Source organism: Equus przewalskii, chromosome 17, assembly GCF_037783145.1.
Source record: "Equus przewalskii isolate Varuska chromosome 17, EquPr2, whole genome shotgun sequence".
NCBI classification, from domain to species: Eukaryota; Metazoa; Chordata; class Mammalia; order Perissodactyla; family Equidae; genus Equus; species Equus przewalskii.
In genome coordinates this window covers 77,015,383-77,033,356 of record NC_091847.1, presented here as the reverse complement: position 1 = coordinate 77,033,356, position 17,974 = coordinate 77,015,383, and the positions used below count along the sequence as shown (strand labels likewise).

General features: G+C 35.2%; 1 protein-coding gene across 12 annotated transcripts in view; it reads right to left on the bottom strand.

The window, feature by feature from the left end:
• The window catches only part of NBEAL1 (neurobeachin like 1), a 203,494-nt gene that overhangs the window by 33,847 nt on the left and 151,673 nt on the right, over window positions 1–17,974 (bottom strand). For all 12 annotated transcript variants that reach the window (XR_011528531.1, XM_070580766.1, XM_070580765.1 and 9 more), the window contains 7 exons: window positions 16,218–16,342; window positions 11,774–11,900; window positions 6,338–6,486; window positions 5,360–5,493; window positions 3,775–3,876; window positions 2,262–2,357; window positions 1,465–1,589 (listed from right to left, as the gene is read on the bottom strand). Coding sequence is in view for 11 of the 12 variants with exons in the window: in XM_070580766.1 (XP_070436867.1) it covers window positions 1,465–1,589; window positions 2,262–2,357; window positions 3,775–3,876; window positions 5,360–5,493; window positions 6,338–6,486; window positions 11,774–11,900; window positions 16,218–16,342 (858 nt within the window). In the remaining variant the exon portion in view is untranslated. The remainder of the gene's footprint in view (window positions 1–1,464; window positions 1,590–2,261; window positions 2,358–3,774; window positions 3,877–5,359; window positions 5,494–6,337; window positions 6,487–11,773; window positions 11,901–16,217; window positions 16,343–17,974) is intronic.

Genomic DNA, 17,974 nt, shown 5'->3' with positions numbered 1-17,974 from the left:
ATTAGTCTATTTTTAACAGTTACATGGTATTTTTAACAGGTATGTGTACGGATATATGACAATTTAACTATTTCTTACTTTTAGATTTTTAGGTTGTTTCTGTTTTTCTGCTATTGTGATATTTAGACATGACAAGCAATGCGATAATTAGACATCCTTTTGTGGCCAAGGTAACGGAAAAAAAAATACAGAGGATCAGTCAAGAGTTGTGGAAGTGAAGATCTAACAATCTAAAGGTAAAAGAAGGAGACGGTGGATAGGAAGAAGGCCTAAACCAAATTATTAGCAAAGGACAGATACAGTGATTCACAAGCACTGTCACTGACACATGTGTAACTGTTTTGAATGGTGACATCTGAATTAGTGGGTATAAAATATGAATAAAAATGAACAGTTTTGGGGAGGTGTTTATTGCCTCCCAAAATAAGCTTTCAAACCAAAATAATAATCGGTTTATCAAACTGAGGTCAATTTCCTTTTACATAGAAATTATTAATATTCAAGGGAACAAACAAGTTTTTCAGGTCAAAGTCATTTGTACCCACGCAAACAAATACACTACTGAAATCTGAACCTTATATCTTTGATTATCAATAAAATAAGTTATTTATATGACAAGTATTTCCTGTGGAAGTGTCAAAAAAAACCTTTTTTTTCATATTGTCAGAAAAAAAACTTTGACTAATGAGATAATAGATACACAGTAAAATCCCACTAGTAAATCAAATCGAATCAAGTACTAAACATTGCAAAAAGTCCTAGGGAAGACTTGCAAATAAAAAGAAAAAAATAGGAATACTGTACCATCTACTCCTAAATAAATCTACAACTAAGTTTGTTTGCAAAACAGTTATTTGTCCTTATTATTAGAAGTCATAACTGACAAGTCATCCACAAGTTCACATGGAGAAAAGGGAAATTAAAATTAGATTATTCTTTTAATCTCACAAAAAGACTGTGAGACATTTACAGGGTCGATCATAAATATATACCACTATAAAAATTTCCTTTATTAAAATGACACTGTGTAGATTTCCACACATTTCACTGTTCTTTATTCACACTATTCATGGATAGGTTAGACTATTAATTTTACATCTACTAAAATATTCTATTATATGAATATTTTTACACATTAAATTAGTAGGTTATTAAGTCTAAAATACCTGGAAAGAAAAATTTCAAGAACCTATTACCCTTGAGCACATACTTTTTACAACATGAAAAGAAATTCTAAACAGTATCAATTTAAATTCGGCAAATAAGGGAAATAACAGATTATAGTTAATATACTTGAAGGACAAGTGATATATTTTCAAGAACACTTAATGAAGGAATTATCAGACTCTGATGATTAAAAGTAGCTGTGCATTTAAAAAAGGAACGCTTGGTTGGCCGCAGCCGAAATCAATACAAATTCAAACAAATGACGGGTATCTTTCGAAAGGGATAAAAGGCACTTACTTTTCTCGCATGGCTTTGGCATTTTTATCATTAATTACCCCAATTGGTTTGGAAAGATCTCGAAATACAGATGGGTTATTAAGGTCCAACTCTTCTGAAGTATAATCTTGTAAAATCCAGGGAAACTAAAAGAGCCACAATTTACAATTTACGCATTCCTTCTTGGAGAAGCTACTATCCCCATATCTAATATCAAATGCTTATCTAAAGACAAAAAGGGACAGTCTTTACAAATATTTTTTCCCTGTTGCAGTGTTTATTCATCTTTAGTTCAATAATCACAAGTATTATTTCCTGTAATTCCACTGGAATATTTTCAGTGAAATGAAAGAAACAAGGCTTTTATTTTTTAATTACTTTTCATGTGTATATACTTCTTGAAAATAGCAGGGCAGAAAATATACAGAAGGGCAAAAATAGTTTGTTTTTTTTTTTTAAAGATTGGCACCTGAGCTAACAACTTGCCAATCTTTTTTTTTTCCTTTTTTATCCCCAAATCCCCCCCAGTAGATAGTTGTATACTTTTAGTTGCGGGTCCTTCTAGTTGTGGCATGTGGGATGCCACCTCAACATGGCCTGATGAGAGGTGCCATGTCCACGCCCAGGATATGAACCTGCGAAACCCTGGGCCACCAAAGCAGAGCGCGCGAACTCAACCACTTGGCCACGGGGCCGGCCCCCCAAAATAGTTTTTATATCTTTTTTAAAAATAAAAAATAACTAGCATGCACATATATTTTTGTGTATTATGAAACTAAAAGGCAATTCCACATTAATGAGATTTATATAAAACTTACCACAGGATACTGTGCAAGGTCATTATAAGTTCGTCCTGCCATTGTATTTATTTGAATGAGGTAGTCAAAGTTTGATATCTCTCTGTTTACCCATTTCTAGACAGCACAACAAAGAACAAAATCAGAATCAATCTCTGTCTCTTAGAAATCAGCAACTATTACTGACAGCACCAACATAAGCTTTTGTTTCCATTATGTCCACCATCTTTCTGATAAAAGGAATAGGGCTTTAAAAAAAAAGCTTATTAACAGGGAGATAAAATCAACATACTTTTACTAAATTCGCTTCCTTTTAAAAACTGGTCTCTAGAAAAGGAACAGAAAAGTCAATATAAATCTTATACTGCAGTCTAAAAGATCTCCATAAGAATTAAGTCTTTTCTTTAATTAAATAAATATTTTATTTGAATATCTTAAAAATTTTAATTCTAGGACTGTCCAACTTTGAAAATTTTGTTATAAATTGAAATTTTCGTAAGTGCACATATTAAAAAATCAGTATCTTAATGTATTAAAATGGCCTATGAATTTTAAATAAACATGACGTTAACAACCCTCAGAAAACTGCCCTTACAGAGCAATGGTAGATGGGATTTTGCTACCGTAAACACAAAATTTTCTTAAGAAAGATACTATTACTATTTTCTTCTGATCACCTCAGTGTCCCTGGCCTGCTGCCTGCTCCACCCAGCATGGGTGTGCTCAGGGTTCCGTGGACAGATTAACATGCACCTCTAAGTTTACTGTGCTCCTTAATCGCAGGACAGACAGGGAAGGCTGAATACACGTGTATGGATTTTACAGAAAGCCCCATTACAACTGTCCTCAGTGCCAAACTGAGGAATAAGTACTATAATGAATAAAGTTTTTTCCACAGAAAACAGAGACTGTACTTTATTAAATAAAGCTTATTCCATAAGCAACAGGAAAGGACTGCTGATGGCTTTTGAACACGAGCAACACTGAAGATTAATGCACACGGAGGAGGAAGGAGAGAGCTGGGAGGCAGAGATCCTTATTAGGAGACCACTAACAGTCCGGGAAAGCAGAAAACGATAGCCTTTCCTTGGATTTTGGCAGTACAAATTCAAGAGAGGCTGGGATACAGGTGAGGGTAAGAGATCAAGAGCATTAGTTAACTTTGGCTGATAGAAGGATTAACAATTTTTTTTTTTTGACCTTTTTTCCATGGTGCCTTTTGCATTTTCCCATTTTTTACCTCGTGCATGGATTATTTTTATTATTAAAAAAACCCCATGTTATTCTTTTAAAAAAGAAAATTATTAAGAAAGAAGTCACAAGATATGTCCATAAACTGAATGATATGAGAGCTGGAGAACAGGACACTGTGTGTGTGAGGGAAACAAAGAAAGATTCAAAGATTAAAGACCAATCTGAATGGAAGAAGAGCAGTTGTAATTATCGAAATAAAATAATCAGAAGAAGAGAGTTTTACTTTTAAGCAAAAGTCTGAGATATGAACACCAAAACAGCGACTGTTAAAACTTCCCACCTGCGTCAATCCTGAAGCTTTGAATAACTCCTGTGGTGATCTGGTGCCATAACTATTTGGAGAATGAAGTGACAACAGTCTGCTATACACTTTATTTCTAACCTAGAAAACACAGCATTTTATAGCTTAAAAACTGATTAAGACAAACCAGGATTACTGTTTTATGACAGCTTTATTGAGATATAATTCCCATACCATAAAATTCACCCTTTTAAAGTATACAATTCAGTGGGCTTTTTTGTATATCCACAGAGTTGTGCAACCATCAACATTATCTAAATTTGGAATATTTTCATCATCCCCAAAAGAAACTCCATATTCACTAGCCATCATTCCCGAATTCCCATTCCCTGCCATCCGCTGACAACCTCTAATCTACTTTCCGTCTCTGCAAATTTGCGTATTCTGGACATTTCACACAAACAGAGGATTATGTTTTGACTTCTCTACTATCCTACACTTGGAGAAGTGAAGACGTGTATTTTTTGAGAAAGTTATAGAGTACAATGGAATTTGTTCATCAGACACTAAATCAGAAAACTAGCTAAAGTCTAGTTCAAATTTAGTTGTCATTTACTAATCACCTTGAAAAATAAATTAATTTACTGAGTCTCACTTTTACGTTAATGTCTACCCTTAGACTTCTGTGAATTATTCAAGGCTATATAAATGTAAAGTAATAAAATTCATCTGTGAACTTCAGTCTCCTCATCTATAAAAAAAGTAATAATGGAATTTGCCATATCTAATCTGAAGGTTGTTATGGAGATTAGATACTACATACAAATGTGCTTTAAAAACTATAGTTATACAAACGTACAGTATTCAACACAGCTTTCTAAAACACACATGCTTTGTATTTTCCTATGGGAGAAAATTTATTTTTAAAGTAAAAAAGTATCCTTTTGTAAAAATAGAAAAATGCTCTGTAACATCTGAATCAAATCATCCATAAGTAAACCTAGATCCCACCAACGAACAGAAACTTAGCTACTGACTCTGCTTAATCAGGTCATCTGAGAAGCAAATGCCAAGACAGAATTGAACATGCAAGGGTTTTATTAGGAGAGAGATCTGCGAGGGGAAGCGGAGAGCTAAGCAAGGCAGGAGGAGCTGTCAGATCGTGAGGCAAGTCTGACCCCAAGTGAGTGAACGAGGGAAGGAGGACTCGGGGCAGGTGACGTGCTGAAGGTTACACAGCTAGCGGTGGAGCTCGTACCCCAACCCAGGCAACCCTGCTCCAGTGGTTATCTCTGAACCACCTAATTTCATAAATCCAGTCATATCATATATATTGCATATTATGTCACAATTGGGTACTCTGAGGCACCTGTTGGCTGACACCCAATGTTCCACTGACTTCTTTATCTACTTATATACAGAACCTGAAAACAAGCACCCTCCAAACATTCAAACATAAATCCAAACAAAAATTCATACACTGCTTAGCCCCCAAAGTACATATTTTTTCCTCTAATATTTTGACTCGAAAGAGCAGAGTCCAAAGTTTCATTACAGCTCACTAGCTGGAAAATTACTTCAAGCTAATGCTTTGGGCCTTCCAGGAAGGGAGCATCTTACATACCTCTTTTTTAAAATTGAGAAAGTAGTTGGACTGGTCAACATGAAAAATCTCGAGGGCTGACCTCCTTAAGTTGTAACGCCGTAGGTGAATCTCTCGAACTTGAGAATGAGGCCACTTGAAATCAAAGCCTACTCCTGAAAACAGAAGAAATCTTGTGACTGGGGCACCATATAAAGTTACTATGCAGAAAAATATCTCCCACTTCTGACAAAAGTAACACTTAGGGAAAAGGAATTCAATTTTTGTATCATCAAATCTATTTGTTAAATTTAGTGGACATTTAAATGTTTCTTTTAAAACTATTTCAAAATTCCTTAGGTACTCTACTTCCTTTTCATGAGAAGAGAGAAAAATTATGAATATTGTATCTTAGAAACATTTTTCCTTTTCTCTTTCTGTTGGCATCTTAGATTTTAATATCCTTTTATTTTCAGATAAAGGATTAGGTGAGAAGCCTGTAAGAGTAAGTGTACATACAAATAAAATTGAGATTGTATTTTTTTTTTTTTAAGATTTTTATTTTTTCCTTTTTCTCCCCAAAGCCCCCCAGTACATAGTTGTATATTCTTTGTTGTGGGTCCTTCTAGTTGTGGCATGTGGGACGCTGCCTCAGCGTGGTTTGATGAGCAGTGCCATGTCCGCGCCCAGGATTCGAACCAACGAAACACTGGGCCGCCTGCAGCGGAGCGCGCGAACTTAACCACTCGGCCACGGGGCCAGCCCCTGAGATTGTATTTTACAGCTTAAGTTTATAGCAATCCCTCTAGTTAAACCTTTTAAAAAACATTGATAATTTTAAAAAGCATCCCCTTCAATACATTGTTGAATAATTTAATCCCATACTGACTTTCCATTTCTCTTTGTACATGACAGACTACAATTCCACAGTCCCATCTTATTGCTTTCTTCTCATTAATGATTGATAAACAGGATACTTAACTATTGAACAACAGAAATTATTCCCCCAGAACTCCTCACCATCTTCTTTCTCAATGCTGCCATCATAGAAGTAAATGTGTTGAGTAGTGATTTCTAATCTGCCAGGAACCACATCAATCATTGTAATGAGTTCACAGTCTTCTGACAACACTAATTTTTCTTTTTGATCCTGTTCTTCTTTCTCATCACTGTAAAAACAAAAACCAACCAAACAAGCAAGAAACATCCAACAATGTGTTCTGTGTAAACGGAAAAGAATAACATATTCAAATACAAATCTTACGTTTGGAAAACTAGTATTCAAAGAGTATCCGAATTATCTACAAAAAAAATTCCATTGCATGTTAAATTACTAAAATATTATCCACGTAGTCTTATTACCTAATAACTTAATTTCAAAAAAATATTTTTTACATTTTAATTGTATATGACTCATTAAAACGAAATATAGTGAATCTTTAGTACTACTGGCAAAAGACAGTTCAAACACGCAGCAAGACCGGTCATGTCATTTGAGTTATATTTGGGAGCCATAAATTGACCCAGGGAACATAGGAATCTGTGAATAAAGGACTGCATCATTAGTGGTGCTTTGTAAATAATTATTAGAAGTACTCATTATCATTGATTCTTAAACTGTAAAATGAGACTTTTCAAGAGCAACTAAAACTAGAACATCATCACAGCGTTCCCTGACCGTGGAAGTGGAGAGAAACAAAAAGCTGCTATGCCAAACCTTCTCTTAGGAGGACTGTTTTCATTTATGTTTATTGGAGGGGATGCAGGGGAAGGGACAGCTTTCTGGGAGCCTCAGTGACTTTTAACTGCCAAGTATAGAAATGGGAACTCTGACCACTCATGGAATGTTATTCAATTTTATCCTTCAAGTCAGTTGCTCTCTGGTCCTAGATATTTCACACTGGACTCATCTCCAGGATAGCAATGACTAAGTCTAATTTGGTTTCCAATGGATTTCCATGAGCAAGCTCTATAAGTATCACCAACTTAACTGGTAATACTACAACTCTTAACTTAAAGCTAAGCTTAAAAAAAAAAATTCGGGGCCGGTCCCATGGGTAAGTGGTTAAGTTCGTGTGCTCCACTGTGGCAGCCCAGGGTTTCGCTGATTCGGACCCTAGGTGCAGACATGGCACCGCTCGTCGAGCCATGCTGAGGCAGTGTCCCACACAGCACAACCAGAAGGACCCACAACTAAAAATACACAACTATGTACCTGGGGGCTTTGGAGAGAAAAAGAAAAAAAAATTAAATCTTTAAAAAAAAGTTAAAAATTAAGGATATTTTCTTAAACAGAGAAATTCCAATATTTACAGTGATGAAATGAAGAAATAAATGACCTAAGAGAGTAAATAGTCTGAAGGCTATTTATATTCTATGAAACAAAGTGTTTTGGCTTTTCAGTTTAAAATGAATGAGACTGACATGTATGGAATTCTCTAGTCATTGAAGAAAGAAAATAATATCTCTATAAAAAGGCTAACTAAACAATCTACCAAAGATAGCTCCCTAGATAACTATCCCTACCCAGTTCCCTGAAAATAATCAAAGAAATCTTTAAAAATTATTAAAATTATATGAACAAAAATCCTGCTCTGCCAACAAAGGATATTACTGAATCTGGTCAATCTGTAATATTAAAATAAGTTCCAAAGAAATACTTGCCATGTCTAGTTTATAATCCAAACAAAGTGATGTTTAGAATAAATCAAATACTTGAGACTTAGCTACTCATTCTTGGCTAAATATGAGGCTTTACAAACATAGAAAGTAAAAGTCAGGACAGATGTGTAAATCACCAAATTTGAATGCATTCCTATTCCACACTCAGATCCACTGGCAGAGTGGCAGTCTTACTGGATCAAGGGGTTCAAACACAAACACAAACTAATCACTGGTTGACCACCAAGCTATGATGTCCTAGGGGCAACCCCTAGCAGGCCAGGCTTTAAAAACAAAACAAAAATCTAATGAATACAGACATCACTGGCAACACATTGCAGGTAAAACAGACTCCACAGAAATAGTCTAGGAAATTCACTTAAACAAAGAAACCAAAATACAACAATAACAACCACCATTGAGGGAAGGGATCAGAAACCAGAGTGGCTACAATTTATCATCTAAAATGCAGTTTTCACAAAAATTATGAGACATACAAAGAAATAAGAAAGTATCAGCCATAAACACAAAAGCTCTAAAAAGAAACTGTCTCTAGGGGACCTAAGATGTTCAACTTAGTAGACAAAGACTTCAAAGTAGATATCATAAATACATCAAAAGAACTAAAGGAAACTACGTTTACAGAACTAAAACTCATTATGGGAACAAAGCCTATCAAATAGAAATTTTCAATAGAAAGATAGAAATTACGTATTTTAAAAAGGAACCAAACGGAAAATTCTGGAATTGAAAATACAATAACTAAATGAAAAACTCACCAGAAGGACTCAACTGCATATTTGAACTTGCAAAAGAAAGAATGAGGGCTCTTGAAGATAGATCAAAAGAAACTGTCCAATTTGAAGAAGACAAAGAAAAAAGAATCAAGCAGAATAACGAAAGAGCCTCAGAGGGTCACCATCAAGCAAAACAACCTATGTGCAAAGGGATTCCCAAAAGGAGAGGACAGAGAAAAAGGACCAAAAACTCTATTTGAAGGAATAATGGCTGACAACTTCCCAAATATGAAAACAATTAATCTACACATCCAAGAAGTTCAGTGCACTCCAAGTAGGATAAACACAAAGATGCCCATACATGGACAAAAAGTCAAGTGTTGAAAGCCAAGAACAAAAAGAATAACCTACAAGCACCATTATACAGGACATCGCAATAAGATTCACAGCACATCTCTCATCAGAAACAATAGAAGCCAGAAGGTAGTGGCATGAGATATTCAAATGCTGAAAGGAAAAGACTGTCAATCAGGCATTCTATATCCAGCAAAACTATCCACCCAAACAGAAAGCAATGGTCCTGGGAAAACTAGATAACCACATGCAAAAGAATGAACATGAACCCTTACATGAAGCCATATACAGAAATTAACTCAAAATGGATCAAAGACCTAAATGTAAGAAATAAAATACAAAACTCTTAGAAAAAAATAGACAAATGGGACTTCATCAAGATTAAAAACTTGTGCATTGAAGGATACCAACAACAAAGTGGAAGAAAACCCATTCAGTGGGAAAAAATTTTTGCAAATCATATATCTGATAAGGGATTTATACTTAGAATATACAGAGAACCCTTACAACTTAATAACTAAAAGACAACCCAATTTAAAAATGGATAAAGGATTTGCATAAAGATTTCTCCAAAAGAGACATATTTATAGATGGCCAGGAAATACATGTAAAGATGTTCAGCATCACTAGTCACCAGGAAAATGCAAATTAAAATCACAAGATACCACTTCAAATCTTCTAGAATGGTATAATAAATTAAGGGAAAAAAAGAATAACAAATGTTGGCATGGATCTGGAGAAATTAGAACCTCACACATTGCTCAGGAGAATGTAAAATGGTATAGTTATTGTGAAAACACAGTTTCACAATTCCTCAAAAGATTAAACATGTAACTACTAAATGATCAGCAAAGTTATTCCTAGTTATATATCCAAGATAACTGAAAACGTACATTGACACAAAAATTTGTACATGAACATTCAAGGCAATGTTAGTCACAAAAGTAAAAAAGTAGAAACAAACTAAACGTCCACCAATTGATGAATGGATGAACAAAGGTGGTCTATCCATACAATGGAATATTACTCAGCCATAAGAAGGAATGAACTACTGTTACACGCTACTACACGGAAGACCCTCGGAAACATTATACTGAATGAAATAAGCCAGACATAAAAGGCCACATACTGTATGAAATAGATGATAGGTCAAAGACAGGCAAATCTATAGGGCCAGAAAGCTGATTAGTGGTTGTCAGGGGATGTGGGGAGGGAAAATTAGGACTGATGACTAAAAGGCACAAGATTTCCTTTAAGGGTGATGGAAATGTTTTGGAACTAGATAGTGGTGACGTTGCACAACTCTGTGAATATACTAAAAACTAGTGAACTGTACACTTTAAAATAGTTAATTTTACGTTATGCGAATTTTCAAAAACCTATCTCAATTTTTGAAAAAAAGTAGCCAAGGGGCCGGCCCAGTGGTGCAGCGGTTAAGTTCGCACGTTCTGCTTCTCGGCGGCCTGGGGTTCGCAGGTTCGGATCCCGGGTGCGGACATGGCACCACTTGTCAAGCCATGCTGCGGCAGGTGTCCCATGTATAAAGTAGAGGAAGATGGGCATGGATGTTAGTTCAGGGCCAGGCTTCCTCAGCAAAAAGAGGAGGACTGGCAGTAAAAAAAAAAAAAGTAGCCAAAAATGAAGGCAAAATAAAGATTTCTACAGATAACAAAGATTGAGAGAATTTGTGGCTATTAGACATTCCTTACAAGAAATACTAACGGAAGTCCTGTAGGCTGAAAGGAAAGGACACTAGATGTACACAAAGAAATAAGTATGATAGTATACATGTGATAAATAAGTACGTATGATAAAATGATAGTTATGTAGGCAAATATAAAATATAGTTACATACCTTTCTCTTCTCTTCCCTTAACTGATTTAATGATAACTGCATAAAACAATAACTATAAACTGTTTTCTTGGGCATCAAACATATAAAGGTCTAATATTTGTCACAATAATAACACAAAGGAGACACGAGGAAATGAACGTATTTTATATCTGCTAAGGGGAAGTTTTTAAAATACAAATTTGAAATTTAAAATATATTTAAAGCTATTCAGGTTATATATTTCTTCCTGAGGGAGGTTTGGTAATTTGCATTTTTCAAGGAATTTGTCCATTTAAGTTGTCAAATTTATTGGCATAAAGTTGTCATTTCTTTTTAGTCATTTTAATATTTGTAGTGTTACCTCCTCTTTCATTCCTGATATTGGTAATTTATGTTATATTTCTTTCCTAACCAGTCTGGCTAAAGGTTTATTGTTTTGTTATCTGTTTTTTAATAACCAGCTTTTGTCTTCTCTGATCTTTCTATTTGTTTTTTGGTTTTCTCTTTCATGTATTTCTGCTTTTATTCTTTTTAATTTCTTCCTTTCACTTAAAGAGTTTATATTTCATGCTGTACTTTCCATCTAAACACAGCTTTAGCTGCATCCCATAAATTCGATACGTCATGTTTCCATTATCATTCAGTTCAAAATATTTCTAGTTTCAAGGTCCAGCTCCAAGTTATCCCAGCTCTAAGAAGGTTCCTCAATAACCTCAGTTAACACTGACGGCCTCCCACCAACTGATACAGCAGTAACTAGGGGCCCTGGAAATGCATAGCATTAGAATTTCAAGGAAGTACCTTCCACAATTTCACAGTCCCATTTTTCAGAACAAAATAATTTTAAATTCTCCAAATACTTATACATACATATTTACTCTGGCTGTTATTTCCTCTTCAGGAAGATCTAATTTATCCTCCTCCATATCACTAACTTTTACTTGTTTCACCACTTCCAAAAGCAATGAATCACTGGAAGGCTGTGAGTGCTGGACACCTGTTTAAACACAAAATAGCTATTAAACACAATATAGCCCTTCTGTAATTTCTGATTGTTAATTATATGATAATAATGTATATTATAAGTAAAGAAGGTACTTGAAATTTTCTAAGATAAAAAAACTAATTTACTACAGAAAAGTCATTATACATGATTTAGAGTAATCTATGCTGTTTGTGATTTTTAAAATTACTATACATATAATAAAAGGAATAAATGTTTTAAAATATGATATCTATTTTTAATGGTGGTATTATGTAAGTTTCAGAAATAGGACAATTAATCTCTAATCAAATTCACTTCTAAAGCATGCCAATAAGTAAGTCAAAGAAAGAAGTATTCTCATTGTACTAACAGAACTATTTTTACTATGCAATTGTACTAAAAAAATACTAAGAAAGAAGTGACACATTATCTTGCATTGGAGGATAATACACAGAACAAGAGCTAAACTGTTCCTTTCTGGAGCACAGGGAATTTAATAGATAATTCTGACACATATCTATGCAACAAATGTAACGCATTTTATAAACTGTGAATTTTGTAAGAGAGCAGGGCTAGCGTAAAGGAAAGAACACGGGCTGAGAGGTGGTCAATCTACATTCAAACTCTGTTCTGCCATTTATTAACCATATGACTCCTCTCTGAATTGATGTTTCTGTGACTGTAAAATGGAGATACATTACATTACACAAAAAATAAATGGTAGCTATTATTATTGTAATCGACCTCTCAATTATCCGATTGGCATAAGGACAGTAATAACAATGTATGCATAATTTATAGGTAGGACTGGAAAAAATTTATATATATAACTACGAATAAAGACATTTCATTTGTGGGAAATAAAAATAATTTATGCTAAATAACAAAATACTACAAATATGACAAATCTACCCTTAATTTCTCAAACAGTATCCTTGCTCAGACGTATGAAATGAATCAGCCTAACGGACAGTTGCATTTTTCTGTGTCAATCTCCCTTGATCACACCTTTCTCTACACTAGGAAGTACTGGCTCACACTTTCCCTAGAACAAGTAACTATTTCTATGGAACACGTTTTTTTCCTGTGGTATAATGTAAGGAAAAATTTATTGTTAAACATTTAATTAAACAAAGCACGTGAGAGTGCAATAAAAACTGAAAAGCAGGAAGTCTAGATAATCTGATACAAATAGAAAACTGACTTTATGTAGATGGATGACAGTACTCCAGTAAGAGTGTAAGCTGAAAATCTGATGGGAGATTGGTGAGTAAACTGAGGGCAGGAAGGACGGCAGGAACGGGGGCCAGTTGGGACACCATTCTAAGTTTGGGAAAAGACAGCACCAAGCTAAGCCTTGGCAATAGCAAAGAGAATGCATATAAGGAAAAACATTCAAAATATATGTAAGAGAAAGAATTAACAGGACATTGTACCTAATGAGCTATTCTGTGTAGGGATTAAGAGGCGTGAGGACAGACTCATAGTTAATACTAATGATTTAAGCATGAGTAACTAATAGATGGAGACAATGATAACTACATTACAAGATACAAGAGAAGCAGAATGTGGGGTGAGGCGTAGACAAAGGGGAAAAGATAAGGAACTCAGTTTCAGGAATGTTTTATGGAAGCCCCTGTGGAAGAATCCCAACAGGCAGCTGGGAACCTTGGTCTAAAGTTTAAAAGGCAGGTGAGAATTAGAAATACAGGTGGGAAAGTATCACTTTATATATACGTAATGTATCATTAAATATATACTGTAATACAGTGGTGAAGCCAAGAGATCACCATCTCGTAGGGAGCACAGGTAAAAGGCAAGACAGCCAGGCATAGCTCTGGGAACACTATCATTTAAAACGCGAACAGAAAAAAGGGTCAAGCAAAAAAGACTAAAACACGGTAAGAAAAGGAGGAGGTTAAGCATCAGTGCTAAGAAAGAAATACACTTAAGGAGGATAACTACCAATGCTTCAGAGACCTCGGAAGTAGGACTAAAAATAAGCTGTTGCATCTGGCAATCAGAAAAGATTATTTCTAATGAAGAAGTGTGGACAAAAAAATTTTCTAAAACTAGGGGCCAGCCCAGTGGCACAGTGGTTAAGTTTGCACATTCTGCTTTGGTGGCCCAGGGTTCACTGGTTCAGATCCCGGATGTGGACCTATCCATTGCTAGTAAGCCATGCTGAGGTGGCATCCCAGATCTAAAATAGAGGAAGATGGGCACGGATGTTAGCTCAGGGCCAGTCTTCCTCAGCAAAAAGAGGAGGATTGGGGGTAGATGTTAGCTCAAGGCTAATCTTTCTCAAAAAAAAAATATTTCTAAACCCAAATATTTTTAATGATACATTTAAGAATACACTTTCTGGGGCTGGCTCCGTGGCCGAGTGGTTAAAGTTCCGTGTGCTCTGCTTTGGTGGCCCAGGGTTTGTGCATTCGGATCCTGGGTGCAGACCTACTGTACTCATCAGCCATGCTGTGGAGGCATCCTACGTACAAAATAGAGGAAGACTGGGACAGATGTTAGCTCAGGGCTAATCTTCCTCAAGCAAAAAAAAGAGGAGGATTGGTAACAGGTGTTAGCAGAGGGTAAATCTTTCTCAAAAAAAAAAAGGAACATACTTTCTTTTCGACTATTGAAATTACATAATTTACAAGTGGATGTGTTCTAAAAGATACTTCACAAATCACTTTGGAATTCATAATGAACTTTCCATCAAAAATTTTATCAATAATGGTTAACTTTGAAGGTTAGCCCATAATGTAAAGACTATTCTGTACATATGCAATGGGATACTTACAAAGCAGTACTGGGATAAGTGAAACAAAATGAAATAAGAAAATATTTCTTTAGAAAACCACCATGAATTCTGGCAGCTGATGAAAATATTTATACACAAACGCAAAGAGTAGGTAAAACATTGTGCAGTTAATTCTGATGCATACTTCAGGCAACTATAAAGAGTTCTAAAGACTGATACCACTGGTTTTGTACTATTTCCAAGTTCACTTTGAAATGTACGAATTTTTTCTTCTGTACAATTATACTGTCACCATTATACTTGGGCTAATTTTGAAAACTGTAAAGAGAAAAAGAGAAAAAAAGATAGGACACTGGTTTTCTTGGACTTAAAACAATTGAGACCAAGAAGAAGGGACACAAAATTCTATCTGTGTACATGTGCAGAGGGGTGAGAAGGAGAGGTAGAGAGACAAGGAATTTCCTGGGGTGGGACCTCTTGGCAAAAATGCAGAAAAAATAGGGAACACTAACTCCTTAAATATTAGATTCAAGTCATTCACCAGAACATGTTTTCTGGTGATAAGCACCATCAAATTTCAAGGAGGAGATGAAGAATAACAGTTTCAGAGGACGTGCAGGAAGGACACGCTAGACCCAACTGCCTGTTCCTATCGAAGATACTCTCCAAGTTAGTGTTTGTATCATGGGTAGGTACATTATTTTGCATTAAGGAAAATCACTTACTGTGTCTGATTTACCTTAGAATGTAAGACCCTAAATGGCAGGCATCATAGCTCTTTAGATTAATTTCACGCCATCAACTGTATTGGCCAATATATTAAGGCAATTTTAAGAAGTAATATTTAAAAACTGGTACTCATTTCATCTATAACTTAGTCTTGGAACACAAGGTGCACAGGTGGTTATGGTCAAGTAACTACAATTTAGTATACACATAACTGGTCAATGACTCTTAACAATCAATATTTTTGGGTATTTCACCCACCTCTCTTCAAAAAGGAAGAGATGCCAAGTCAAATGGTTAGAAAGAAAGGGCTTCCTAAAGAATTGTAGTCACTCTTTAAAATCTGTTCTGAAATATTGCTAAGGCTATGTATTTTTAAGCACTGTCCCCTAGAAAAAGCCATTGGCCCACCTAAGACATTAAGTGTCCAGAGTTCTATAAGAAGAACAGGTTATAGAAGAAGGATCTAAGAGTTGTAAGATCTCTAAATGCGTCTGACACCAGGCTCAGTCGTGGTGAGCAAAAGGCTACGGGAAAAGGGCTACCGTTTCACCGCACCATAACAGATAGAAGAGACAATGCGTTTTACACCAACTACAGTCTAAGTTTATGATTTTAAATTATGTTTTACTTTGAAAAATTACAATCAATAGAAATAGAAAGTCATCTTAATTTAGGCCAAAGGTAACAGCATTTAACATATACAACCATTTAAATATGAATTATAAAATGTCACTCCTTTCATGAGGAAATACTTTTGAAACAATTAATAAAAACAATAACCAACCCCATCAACATCTTCACCATCCTCAATGAATAATTAAACAGCCAACGGAACTCACCTAGATTATCTCTCAAAGCACTAGCTTCCTCATGGGTTTTGAAGTTATAATTCGGTACCAATTTAAGTCTCATGCGGGAATAATTTTCTACATTAGCTAGTTTCCAGTGAATTGGATTTTGTTTCCTACAAATATTCATAAGTAAACATGGAAAATTATTTAGCTTAAAGTTACAAAGATTGGTTGATCAAAACACAGTAAAAGTATCAGGTACTTTACATTTTTTAGCATCATTTTATAAAAACATTCATATTTATAATCTCATTTGACCTAAACAACACTGAGAGAAAACCAACATGAGTAGAAATAGCTATAGTTTATACACGAGGAATCTAAGACAGGCTAAACTATTTGCACAAGATGCCATATGGTTTACAGGTAGCAGAAATAAGATTGGTACATAAACCTTCACACTTATAGCCTAATATATTTTACTCTTTCATGGTTATATGGAAGTTCTTAACTACCTATACGAGTTTATTCCAAATACAGTTTTCAAAATAAAATAATTTTACTACAGATGAAGATAATATAATTGCAAATGGATCAAAGATTTAAATATAAGATTTAAAACTCTCAGAAGAAAAGATAGGGGTAAATCTTCATGACCTTGGATTTGGGAATGGTTTCTTTGACATGACGTCAAAAATACAAACAACAAAAGAAAGAGATAAATTGCACTTCAAAATTCAAAACTTTTGTGCAGCAAAGGCCACTATGCAGAAAGTGAAAAGATGGGGCCAGCCCTGTGGCCAAGTGGTTGGGTTCTCAGGCTCTGCTTCGGTGGCCCAGGGTTTGCCAGTTCGGACCATGGGTGCAGACCTACACACCGCTCATCAAGCCATGGTGTGGTGGGATTCCACACAGAAGAACTAGAATGACCTCCCACTAGCATTGTGCTGGGGCTTTGGAGGGGAGGGGAGGGGGAGAGGAAACTGGCAAAAGATGTTAGCTCAGGGCCAATCTCCTCACCAAAAAAAAAAAAAAAGAGGCTGTAGCACAATAGGCTGCCATTAAAAAAAAAAGTGAAAAGACAATCTACATATTTACAAATAATATCTGAAGAGGGTATATTATTGAGAATATAAAAAGAATTCTTACACAGAAAAAGAACTCAACCACAAAAAGTCAAACAACCCAATTTAAAAATGGGCAAAGGACTTGAATAGACATTTCTTCAAAGAAGGAGGAAAAGTTATAAATGGCCAACAAGTACATAAAAAGACGCTAACGTCATTAGGTAAATGCAACAAAATCATAAAATCTCACTTCATACCCAGTAGGATGGTCATAATAAAAAACTTGGAAAATGACAAGTATTGATAAGGTTGTAGAGAAACTGGAACCCTCACACATTGCTGATGGGAATACAAAATGGTACAGCTGCTGTGAAAAACAGTTTGGCAATTCCTTAGTCAGTTAAACACAGAATTATCATACGACCCAGCAATTCCACTCCTAGGCACATACCCAAGAGAATTAAAAATAGGTGTTGAAACAAGCACGTGTTTGCAAACATTCATAGTAATACTATTCACAACAGTCACAAGGAAAAAAACCCAAATGTCCATCACCTGATGAATGAATAGAAACAATGTGGTATATCCATACAATGAAATATTATTTGGCCACAAAAAAGGAAAGAGTACCAACGCACGCTACAACATAATGAAAACATTATGCTAAGTGAAAGGAGCCAGACACAATAGGCCACATATTGCGTAATTCTATTTATATGAAATATCCAGTATAGGCAA